We start from the raw sequence: 13,027 nt of genomic DNA, 5'->3' as shown, positions 1-13,027 counted from the left end.
TTATGTTTTAATAAGAAGAAAGGTAACTATTCCTAATCCTACCACCCTTATTTGCCCAAATAACTTCTGTTCCTGCCTGGCTGCCTGCTCAGTACCTTCTGAAAAAAATAGAACTCACATAAGCCTTTATTTCAGATAAATTTGAGCAGGCCATATAAGAAAGCCCATACGAGCCTAGTAGGGGAAAAGAAAATAATAGTAATCATATAGTAAACAGAAAATAAGCCACATAGGCACACTTTTTGAGTATGTTCAGATTGCATTTGCTATGGAAAAGTTACAGAGAAGCAATGCTACTTCTCTTACAATGTTACAGTTCTTTCTGTTGCTAATAGATAAAATATCTGAAACTGGGTGATTCATTAGAATAGAAGCCTATTGGGCTGACAGTTTGGATGTCCAAGGTCTAGGAGCCATCTCTGTCTGGTGGGGGTCTTCTAGCTGCATCACCTCATGGTGGAGGGCAGCAAACATGTGTCTCTGTTCTTATCTCATTCCCTCTCCTTATAAACCCAGCAGGAGTCAACCATAGGGTCCCCACCCTGATGGCCTTAATTCTAACCTCCCCCTAACAGTCCCACCTTTCAATACCATTGTCAGATTAAGTTTTCACCCTCTTAATTCTTTCATATTTCAGGAGGACATGGGGGACATTCAATCCATAGCACTTACCCAATAAGCAAAAAGGGCCACTGTCACTAGCAAGCCATAGAAAGCCAGGATTCCACTAGCCACCGTCAGCGCCCAAAAGGGCTTAGAATACTCAATAAGCTGTGGACCTGAACAATTATTTTTCTCTGGAAAATAAAATAAAGTGTATTAAATGATATGGAATTGTCCTTTGAATATATCTCCTACCTCTAAACATCAGAGAAGAATGAAAAACAAAACTAAGCAAAATATCAATAGGTTGGAGTATATTCTCGCTCTTTGGGACTTATCTGACTCTACCATTGACCATAACCTGGTCAGCTTTCACCACTACAATGAAAAAAAACATTACTTCAGTGTAGTGTATTAGTAGAGTTGCAAACACATCACTTTGTTGAATCCGCTATGTGACTCAAAGTAATGACTTCCAATGGCCTAAACCCAACCTCCTTCTTCCCATTGAAGTTAGTATTTTTGTGTTTGTTTTTTAATTTTGTCATAGTACACCCTGTGTACTTTTAAGCTCCTGGGTCCAAGACTCAAACCATAGAATTAGCCATGTGGGATCCAGTGCCTTAACCACCATACCACTGGCTGACCCCAGAAGCCATTTTATCTAGACCCTAATCTGTATCTTTGGAATAAGATAAACAATGTATATGTCTTCAACTCAAAAGAAAATCACAGTACTGGACTGGTAATCAGAAGATAAATTTCTTGCTCTCCGCCCATCTGCTGCAGCAAACAGGTAGTATCACTGCTTCAGAAGCTGAACACCATGTGGGATCTAGGGTTTGGTTCCTTGGCCAACCTGAACATGCTAGGCATGACTGTCCATGCTTACAATTCTAGGTAATCAGAAAGCCAGGGCAGGAGATTGCAACTCAGTGAGACTATCAAAAAATACCCCCTCTCTGTATCTCTTCCTTTCTCTTTCTCCCTCTCTCTCTCAAAGGAAAAAAAAAAAGAAAAAATTTCTCTCTCTAACTTTATCTAATAGATTATATGATGATGAACACTTTATATCTTTAAGCATTAGAAATGAGATGGGAACAACCCTATAGAGTTCTACTAAAAATTAGATCAATTTAGAGTCTGAAAGAGTACCCCAGATCCTTTAGTCTACTGATTTTCAATCTTAGTTGGACATTAGAGTTATCTAAGGAAGTTTGAAAATATTCTGATGTCCAATATCCCTTCCTTGGGCCACATCAATTATATCAGAATCTTGGGGTGGATCCAGTCATTGGTATTTTTTTTTCAAGGTTATCAGATTTATAATATGCACAGAGGATTGAGAATTACTTAGTACCAGATCATTGGTATCCTTTCTAGTTCTAATGTAAATGACATACTATGCTTATGTGTATATGCATATATAAAAAGTACTCTCTTAAAGTATATATCATTTATATAGAGAAAAATATTTTACCCTTAGCTTCCAAAACAGCATATTGTCTTAACCTCTGACTTGATCCAATTAAGGTATTCTGCCTGGCCATTATAGATATTTGTAATCTGAATGATACTCAGCAAGCAAAATATTCACACATTAATTGCCTCCATTTTGCCCAAACATAAAAGCTGCTTTAACATATTATGTTAATGGCTCTTTCCTTATTTAGTATTCTATTTTTCACCAGCACAGCTCAGATCCAGCATAGGAGAAAAAAATAATTATCAGAATTATGCTAGTATTAAATGTAAAGCTGAGTATATATTTTCTTAGTTATCATTCTACAGAAAGGAAAACCTACAATGTATTCACAAATGATATCTCAAAATCTGACCTCTCTCCATTTTATTTGTATTAATAAATTGCATCTTACGAGTTCAGAATTTTACCATTTTTCTTGCCGACATTTACATAGGACATATTCTCAACATAAGCTCAGTATATTCCTTTCTACTAATTCTTGAGTATTGCTTAAAGTACTGAATTTGGGGCCATGAAGATGATGGGTAACTTATTCAAGATTACAGAGTTGTTAATAGCAATTTTCATTTCCCCTGATTTCTAGTCCAGTTTCTTTTGTATGTTTTATAAAATTAAAAAGTACTTTTACAGAGGAAGGCCATGGAGTCAAAAAGTGAATTAATTAAATATTAGGTCATCAGGAAAGTCAGGACATATTTCCCTCTGTTTTTCTGTACAAAAATGTGTCACGACATCCCAATAATCCAACAGAATGCAATCTTCCTGAGTCCTGATCCATTAGACCCAGCTGCTTCATAAAGGTACCTGGGCTTACAGTTTAATGGAAACCTTTTTTCAGCCATGTTACTTGAATGGAGACTCTTATGAGTGGACTATGACTTCACCCCTTATATCCTCACTCAGTGTCATTAAGGAAGGACAAAAATATCCAAAACAGAACCTTGATTCTCCTCTAAAGAGAAATAATGTTTTTTGAAAAAGCATTATTTATCTTTATGAGTATTAGATCACTTGGAACTTATCCAATCTTAACATTGATCATGACCCAGTCTTCAGGTCTATATTTGAAAACCATCAATTTAGGGTAGTATACTGGTAGAGTCGCATGTTACCTTTCACATGGATTATGGTTCCATTGCTCTTCTCATTGTCTAGGTAAGGAGGAGGATACATAACCTCGATTTTGCAGAAGTAAATATCTGTTTGATTAACATACAAATTCCAGAGGGAGAAAGTCACTGTTTCGTTACTCAACTTCCCATCACAGTGGAACCCTGTATTTGAGTGAAACTGAAGCTGATGGGAATAATTCCCACTCACAACACAGACTTCCATGGCACTGTCCACTCCTTTATAAAGGGATGCCCGGAACTCCTTTGAGAAGAGGTCGTAGGTATACTTGCAGCTAAGGTTGACCGCATTGTTGTTCGCCACAAGCATGGGCAATTGTGTCACCAAAATCTTGTTTTCTGGGAAAATAAAAGTAATTTGCTTAGAATAACAGTTTAAAGATTTTTTTTTTCCTGAAATCAAGATTTATTAGTTAACCAAATGACCAGCTCTTCAGTAAAGTTTTTCTGTTGGCAGATGAAGATATAGAAGCTTTGGGGGAAATAATTATAACTGAGGGTTTAGAAGTTTACATTTTTTTTTCAGTCCTCCTTTAAGTGGAATAATGGAAACTGTGCTCACCTGGAAGGCAGAATGTGGCCTGTGTTGGCTCTGGGTACCCAGCCACACACTCAGAATTTTTGAATGTGTATTAAGATTCCTTAGATGTTAATCTCACATTTGGGCTAATTTCCTGACTGCGAGATACACTAGGAAATGGCTTTTATGCCTGTCACAGATATACAAATAGATTCGTTTTCAAGTTGTAATATAGGCTTTTGTGAAGTAATTTAAATGATTTGCAACATTTTGACTTTATTGGCCATTCCAAGAGTGAGATCAAGAGATTTTTTAAATGTAAAACAGATTGTTTTAATTGCTCCCTTAAATTAAGAAAAATAGAAGTATCCCACAGGAGGCATCAGTCTGGTCTATCCTCTATCCTTATGCTATCCCAATAAAAGATCCAAAAATCTAAAGATCAAAAAGTCCTTTTTCTTTAAAAGAAAAAAAATTGGAGTTAGTCTATCAACTCCATGAGGGAAGAGAACATGCAGATCTTGTATCCTTGTTGCTGGTAGAGACATTAGATTCCTTTTTTATTTTATTTATTTATTTTTTTAATGATTGTATGAGGCCTAGAAACATTAGATGGTTTGTCTAGGCAGTAAGCAAATAGAGAACAAAGCCAGAATTAAAACCCAGCCACCTGAGAAATAGACTGTTGAAGTATTGCGAATCAACTTTGCAGCCAAAGACTCTCCAAAAGTTTTTAAAACATACAGCTTTGTGTCTTCAATTCAAATTTCAATACAAATAAAAAACACTTATTTTGCTATTGTTTGGAGTATGGTAATAATTATCTACCTATCTGCATTTAAAAAGAGAATGGTTTTTGGAAGCAAAATTCCATATACCCAAATAAAATCAGAATCTATTTAAATGAAATTTAAAATTTAACCTGAATTTGAATTTGTGTACTCAGGTGTCTTACTTTTGTTTTGAGAAAAGAGAGCTACAGATAACTAAATTATTGAAAGCTTTTTCTGTCTTCTGTACAGTTATCAATGACAGCTGAAAAACAAGAACTTTAAAAAAAATATACCAGGTCCTCTCATTTCCAGAAATTCTGGCTTGATTGGGCTAGGTAAGGGGTGGAGGTAGGAAGGAATTAATATTCTTTTTTTACTTTTTGAATAATAATGTTAAAATATAATTTATGTCTCATAAAATTCACTCTTCTAAAGTGCAAATTCAGTGCTTTTATAAAAATATATTTACAAAGTTGTGAATGGATCACCTGATTCCAAAGTATTTTCATTTCCTCAAAAATAAACACCATACCTTTTCAGAGTCACACCTTTTTCTTCCCTCTCTCTTACCCCTAGAAATCACAAATCACAAATCTACTTTTTGCCATTATGGATTTTCCTATTTTGTACCTTTTGTATGCGGATTCATACACTATGTGGCCTTTTTGTCTTGCCTCTTTTCCTATTATAATGGTTTTAAGCTTAACCCATGTAGAAACATGTAGCAGAACTTCATTTTTTAAGACCAAATAATATTCTAGAATATGGATATATCCCAATCATTTTTCTATTCATTACTTTTTAGGCATTATGAATAATACTATTATGGACATTTGTGTACAAGTTTTTATGTGGGCATACATTTTTCAATTTTCTTGGTATCTACTGGGAATAGACTTGCTGGGTCTTATAGTAACTCTGTTTAACTTTTTGAAGAACTGCTAACTTTTTCCCAAAGCAACCCTACCATTTTACATTCCCACCAAAAGTATATGACAGCTCTAATTTATCTACCTCCTTGCCAACACTTCTTACTGTTCTTCTTTTCTATTATAGACTCCTAGTGGGTATGAAGCAGTATCTCATTATGGCTTAATTCACATTTTTCTAATGACTAATGATGTTGATCATATTTTCATGTGCTTACAGATATTTGTATATTTATACATTTATATATCCTTTTCCAATAAATATCCAGATCATTTTCCATTTATTAACTGGATTATTTGTCTTTTTACTGATGAACTATCAAATTTATTTGATACATATATCTGATAAGGATCATATATATATATAATATAAAAATATATTATTTATATATATAAAAGATCTTTATCAGATATGTGATTTGCAAATATTTTATTCTATTTCTCATTCTTTGATATTCTCTTAGTAATTACTCCGGTTGATTCTAATATTCAGTTGAAGGTGAAAATCACAATGACCTTCTGACACTTCTCCAATTGTCATCATATTGGAATCACCCGGGAAACTTTGACAATTCCTTGATTCTCAGACCAATTAAATCAGAATATCTGGGTATAGAACTTAGGCATCCGTATTTTTAAAGTTTCTCAGGTAATTCTAAATTGCAGTCAGTTTCAGACCAATGCTTAACACATGAAACATAACTTTTTATCCTCAAATTCATAATCCTCCACAGATTTTTTCCAACCTTATTTTCCCAAACTGAAACTCCCCTAATTAACCAGACCATTTAAAGTCAGTATCTCAGGAACTCACCAAGAGAATTCCCACCTCCCGCTTTCTCTTCAGGCCTCAGAAAAATTACTCTCTGTATCACTCAGTTGCCAGTTGATCAGGTTCTATACTTTGAACAACTCTTGTTTCATGTGATTTAATTTCTGTAACTTTTGATTCATGTGTATTTCTTCTAGGCTCCAAGTTTCCAAGTCTCTTGACAGCAAGAACCATGTGTTACACTTCTATCTCAAATTCCCTACTAATAGGATCTCATTAAATAATTGGTGAGTGAAAGACGGTGGTCTCCTGTATCATTCTTATCAGCAGCTAGATCTGACTACCAGCCTGTTAAATCCTTGGTCAAAAACTTTAGCTTCATTTATTATTCTTCGATAATCTAGAAAACACCAAAATGTGTAAACAATCAAGAACTTTAAGCTATTTTGATGTGAAAATCCAACCTAATTTTTGTTTGTTTTATTTGGTATGTTTGTTTCCTTCTTTACTTAGAAGGAGTGATTATGCCAGGTCTAATTGGAAGGGCAACCAACCCCAGAAAGAAATCCCAGTATTTCCCCTCCTTTTCAGGAAGTAGTTAGTGTTTGTATTTCTGCTTATGGAGCCCCCTGAGGACTGTTTCTGTTGCTAGTTATTTGAGTTCTGTTTTGATGGGCATTCAAGTTTTGCCTAATCTTTCTTCAAAAACTGATGTAAGGTGAAAGATTAGAATAGGACTTCTTTGTGGGGATAAAAAAGGGAATGTGGGTGGAGAAATTGAGTGAGGCTGCCAAGAAACCCCAGATGGTACCCAGTTTGGCTTCCTCCTCCTAGCACTATATCGAGGTACAGAAAGGGAAAAGAGAGTAAGGAAGACAAGCTCCAGCTTCTATACTGTAGTAAATCGCTTAGTACATCTTGTCTAGCTCAGAGTATGACATCTTCCCAAGATGGACATGGAAGAGAAAAGCTGACTCCCCAAACGTAAACAGCACTCAGTTTTTGTTCTTTGAAAACTCAGGCTTCTTGAGAAGAAAAAGAAACAGAAAGTCACTTCAAAAATAATGACACACACTCAGCCTCTGTGGCAGTCAGTAACATACTGGACTTTGGAGCTGGAATCCACGTGCTGACAGCAGTTTGATTCTTGGCCCAGTCAGCCTGAGAACACACCAGGTGTGTGCACACATGCCCAGGATCCTGGAGGGCTGGAGAACTAGAGGAAGGGGCTCATGGCATGATCGAGCACCATGGAAGTTGTTTCTCTCTTTCTTTCTTTCTCTTTCTCATGCATGCACACACTCATGCCTTTTATCATGACTTTTTAAAAATAGTGACACAGAGATCTACACATAGTTTCTGGGGGCATTTGGGGAAGCAGCTAAGCATCTCTGGAGGAGACAACTGCTGACCAGAGTCTAGAAAGATTATGCATACATTAATTGAAAAAAATTTACTGCGTAAAAGTTAGCCTGGTTAAGATGCATCTTTGTGTTGAGGACTAGAGTGAGGTGGGGAAGTATGTGTTGGGATGGAGGATGAGGTAGATAACTGTAGGGAGGATAAGACAAAGACAGAGCAAGTGTAGTCTAGGCAAAAAAGATAAGGTGGTGAGGAGTATGACAGATGTAGGGAATTACAGCTACCTCAATTTCACCAGGCCATGAGTTGTGAAAGACCAAATTGGCAAAGCAGGCATAGTTCACCACTTTAAGGAGCTTGGGCTCTCCCCTGCAGAAAATGGAGGACCAACTGAAGGCTTTTAAACAAAAAACTGACATGCACAACTTTTCGTTTTATACAGAACACTTTAGCATAAATGTGGGAAGTAAATTGAAAGGGTACAAGAGCAAAAACATGGAGACCAGTTAGGATACAGTTGTGGTAGCCTAGGCAAGAAGTGATAAGGAACTGAAATATGGTTCAACAGAAGTGGATAAATTCACAATAAAGTTGTAGACTAAAAGTTACAACCCGTAAAATTAGCTTAGATGTGGTGAGTGAGAAAGAAGAAAGAGTTAAAAATGACTCCTCAGGCCACATGGACCAACCAGTGAGTAGCTGTTTTCCATTTAGCTACATCTCCTCTTCATTCATCTCTTCTTTATTTCATGATCAGAGAGGACAGCTCAGAAACTGAGGTGAAGTTTGGACCTAGGAAGTATTCAGAAGACATTCTTCCAGTCTAAGGGATTGTTGCAAAGAAAATACAAATCACCTCAAAGATTACTGGGAACACAGTTGACTCCCTGGAGTTTATTGCAGTGATTACTGTTTCCACTGGGAGAAGCAGCAGTCTTCCTACCCTGAAATCACTTTTTCTTCAAAAGGCACAATAAAGTGAGATAACTCTAAGATTTTCCTTCTGTCCATCATGGGCCTCTCACTTCAAACCTCAGCATTGTTGAAATTGATTGGATTTGTCCTTGGGCCATTCTACTCCAGCCCTAGAAATTGAGAGGTTTTTCGAGGAGAAGCAACCCAAGACCATAGCACAAGGCTAAAGTTACACATCCAACATTCTCTCAGTTGCTATTATATCTAGCAACCAATCAATGGAGGGGAAAATGCTTTATTTTGTGATGTTTTGTGCTAAGATTTTGTTGGAAAGGCTTGAAAGCAATTTGGATATATAGCTATTTGATGAAAAGGATATATCCAATTTATCTGTTAATGTTTGCTTTCCTTCCTCTTCTGTGTCAACACAGACAATATTTAAATTAGCTGACTCTTAAACATAATTACAGTACTGTGCTTGAAATAGCTCACGTGGTATGTGCTAACATGTAGCTAACAGCCTCGTAGTTTAAGGTTCAAGCTGAGCACAAGGTTGGTTGATAAAACCTCTGGTTTTTCAAAATTTATATTTTTATAGCTCTTGGCCCCACCGTTCATGTGAATAATTCAGAGAAGACTAAATGAGATTCTACCTCATAGAACTTCAAAATCTACATTTGCTTTGGAGAAACACTAAATTAAAGAAATTTACTTTTGGTGGTAGTGAAAGACAACCAGTTATTCTAAGTGATATTGAATATATGTGATCATTACAACTTCCAGCAAACACAATAATTCTGATTCCTCTTATTTTCCCTTGAAATGGAGCATGTGTGAAAATGCATACCTCTTGCCCTATGGGAGCAAAGTAAAAACGTGAATAAATCAAAGCAGCTGATAATCAAAACATCAGGTTACATTGGGTTTAATACATATTTTGATCCTCTGAGATTTTGGGAATTCATACTACATCCAATAAGTTAAGGACATATTGAGAAATTTGAGGACATATATAGACTTGGAAGAAACTAGAGAAATATTTACTTTCTCTATACTAACTTCGGTTTGATTCCTTTTTGTTTTCCAGTTTTTGCTAGGAGTAGAAAGCATCTTTCTTAGGCTACTTCAGTATTAGCAGATGTAGCCCATTTTCTATAGAAATTGGACTTTCTTTCTTGCGAATGTTTAGGAAAGGTCTAGCTCAAATCTAAAAAGAGAAACATTTTCAACTCATCAACTGCATTTGCTTATGGTATCAAAGATTGGCTTCACTGACATTCCTCTAACTGAATTGACAAGTTGTTTTGATGATGAATTTAGTGCTTTGCTTTTCAAAGCCTTTCCTAGCAGCTAAACCAGCTAAAGGTGTGGAGACAGGAAGCAGTAACCTCAAACTTCTTTCCCTTGCAACTCCTGCTTGACAACAAGGCATCTTGAAGAGTAAGATCGAAGGTGAGAAGGTACTTATCTTCTGCTTGTGAGCAAGGCAGCAAGAGCTAAAAGATTTCCCACAGATAATCTGAGAATCTTGTGATACAGTCAACTTCTGGAAAATTGAAAGTTACTTGTGCTTCCATCAGAATGGGGTAGGGGTGGTTACACAAAAACATCTTTACCTTTTCATCTATTGTAAATGGGTCAATTACTATATTTAGTAAATAGGTCAACTTCTGCACAGGTGGAGTGAATAACCACCTCTACCGTGTGGCTCCCAGCGTCAAAAAATCCTGACATTAAAAGGACCCACCCACAAGCCCAGTTAATCCTTGAATCTCCAAGGAAGATGAAGCCTAACATGCAATGTGGGAAAAACATTGGCATACATTAGTAACTATAGCCCACATTCATAAGGCTATGAAACTTTCTTATTTTGCCTCATCAGAACTCCATTTTGACCTGTGAAGTAAATAGCCAAGATAGTCTTTCTGATACCAATTTTGTAGATGGATAAACTGAAGTCAAAGAAATGATAGAGTTGCCTAAGTTTGCAAGACAAGTAAATGGCCCTTGAGATTTGAACTCATGCATGATGACTTTTATTTTATGTATTTCTTCTTCTTTGAGAGAGAAAGGTGGGAACCAAGGGAGAGGGGGAATGACAGAGATATATAGAGAGAGGTACTTCCCAATAAGGTCGTCACATTATGATCTGCTCCTTGCTTCAGCCAGCCAGGTTCAGGGAGCCCTCAGGATGCAAACCCAGTACTCCCAATATGGTTTCGGCTTTGTGGAACATTGCATTGTGTTACCACTCCACCACAACAACTGGCCTAATGACTTTTAATCTGTTGTTCCTTTTCCTCTGCCATGTTGCATCACAAATTTTTTTTAGAGGATTTGCTATAGGGCACGTGCGCTCACCAGACAGACAGAGAGAGACAGAGAGATAGAAAGCGAGAAATCACCCCCCGGGGGGGGGTGGCCACACCACAATCCCTTCTCCATTCTCCTCTCAGGATTTTGGGCACACATGCACACACACCCGGCATGAGTTTTAAGCCACCGGGTCTGGGACTCGAATTGCGGTCGACTACATGGGAGTCCAGCGACATAGCCATTACGCTAACTGCTGGTCCCTTGCATCACAATTTTGACACAATTTCAGTGATTGATTCTATGTTCTCTCAAAGCTGGACTCAACAGAGAAGCTGGTACTAGGTGTTTGAAATGCCAGAGAGGAAAATACCATTGTGTAGGGGAATGAATGGACTGGCAAAAGGAACAGAGCAAGATGCATTTCATTTTCTTCACCATTTTGCTAGATTCTATCCTGCAAAAAATACTCAGCTGAAAGGAAACCTGAAGATGATCTAAGTCAAGCTCTTATTACAGAGAGGCAACTGAAACAAAAAGAGTAAATGACTTTTTGAACAGGGCTGACAAATAATGGAAGAGCTAAGATGTAATTTATTTATCTGGACATCTAGTAGAAATGTTTTAAATCAATGAATGAATAATGACTTTTGTTCATTTAGCAAAACAAAATTGTTTTCATGCTCATGTTTAGAAAAAGTTTATTTCTAAACTTTTTGGCATCTAATCATATATACAAAACATCTTACTTAAAATTTCAAAGACTTCCTGAAGGTCATAGATGGATCCCGGATAAGATCTACAGACAATATGAAAATGCCTCTAAATTATTTCCGATGTACAAGCAGTAATTATATCATCGCACCTTCCATTTCATCTTGCCCAAATATACAAGAGGGATTAAAAATAAACATTAGCCAATACATAAAGTTATTTTTCAGTCTTAAGTTCACTGGGTAAATCTTTAACTTCAGGACTTTTGTGAATTACATTTGTTTTTCAGGTTTAAATTTACAATGCTCTATCTTCCCTCCCCCACTTTTTAGAGGTTTTTTTGACTTTTTTTTTTTTTTTTTGCCATAGGGCACATGCTCTCACCAGAGAGACAGAGAGACAGAAGGCAAGAAATAGCCCCCGAGGATGGATGGCCATGTCACAATCCCTTCTCCTCCATTCTCCTCTCAGGATTTTGGGCATGCCAGGCGTGTGTTTCGAGCCTCAGAGTCTGAGACTTGAAGAGTTATCAACCACATGGGAGTCCAGTGCCTTAATCACTATACCACCTGCTGGCCCTCTTCCCTTTTCTTTATCAAGTAGAGTCTAGTGAAATAGAGAGGGGAGAAAGAAAACCCAAGATTGAAATATGCATTGGGAAATTAAAGAGGTAGTTAGAATCGTATGATCCCTGTTAAATTAGCAATGTGACTTTCCTCCAGAGCCTTTAAGATCTTGATTTGGTCTCTTTCACACACACCATAGTTACCTTATTTTGCAGTTGAAAAGTTAGGTTGTAAGATCCTAGTTATGACTGAACAGAATTAACAAGTTAGGACTCAAAAAAACTGAAAGCTTTCTATTTTCAACCATTTTAGCCTATGATGTTTATGAGCATATTATAAAGGTGACACTGGTTTTCCTGACACAGAAGAACACCTCCCTCCTGACCACAGAGCTAGTTTAGTTACTGTAACTTTCCTCTGAGTACTTTCCTGTTCCGGTCCAGGATACCTTCAGCAGATGGCCATGTGACCATTTACTCTTTTCAGGTTCCGTAAGAGCTGGACCTGAAAAGTGTAAGAGGCCAATCCAGTGGTTGCTGAGGAACTCCTAAGACAAACTATTCGTTTAAAGGAAAGTGAGATTCAAGTGTTTATGGTTCTGGTAACTCTAGCTGATGGTTTGCCTTTCTACTAATGTGAGATCACCGAGTACAAAATGTAAACATTTACCAGATACATCACCTTACAACATCCTCTTTGAGCTACGAGGAAGATAAAAACAAAGCTAGTAATGCTCTATCAAGCTTTGAAGGCCCCAGACTCTCTCCCACACAAATCTATGTAAAAGTAGGGGCAAAGTCGTAATAAAACAGGTTACCATTTGAAAATCACCTTGTGGTCATTTCATCTACTTTTCTGTTGACCGTTATTTTTATTTATTTATTTATTTATTTATTTATTTATTTATTTGGAGAGGTTTTTCGCTATAGGGTGCATGTGCTCGA

At 36.9% G+C, this 13,027-nt stretch overlaps 1 protein-coding gene across 2 annotated transcripts in view; it reads right to left on the bottom strand.

Moving 5' to 3' along the window:
- CD28 (CD28 molecule) overlaps positions 1 to 13,027 on the bottom strand; it is a 36,794-nt gene that overhangs the window by 10,304 nt on the left and 13,463 nt on the right. The window contains exons 1-3 of one of the 2 annotated variants that reach the window (XM_027773663.1): positions 6,256 to 6,514; positions 3,202 to 3,558; positions 673 to 797 (exon numbers count right to left, since the gene is read on the bottom strand). In XM_027773663.1, the coding sequence (XP_027629464.1) occupies positions 673 to 797; positions 3,202 to 3,529 (453 nt within the window). In that variant the 5' untranslated portion in view covers positions 3,530 to 3,558; positions 6,256 to 6,514. Of the gene's footprint in view, positions 1 to 672; positions 798 to 3,201; positions 3,559 to 6,255; positions 6,515 to 13,027 lie in introns of those variants that run through there. The other variant, XM_006153077.3, reaches the window with a different exon arrangement.

This window comes from Tupaia chinensis, unplaced genomic scaffold, assembly GCF_000334495.1.
Source record: "Tupaia chinensis unplaced genomic scaffold, TupChi_1.0 Scaffold000361_2, whole genome shotgun sequence".
Taxonomy (NCBI): Eukaryota; Metazoa; Chordata; class Mammalia; order Scandentia; family Tupaiidae; genus Tupaia; species Tupaia belangeri.
This window is presented reverse-complemented; position numbering and strand designations above follow the sequence as displayed.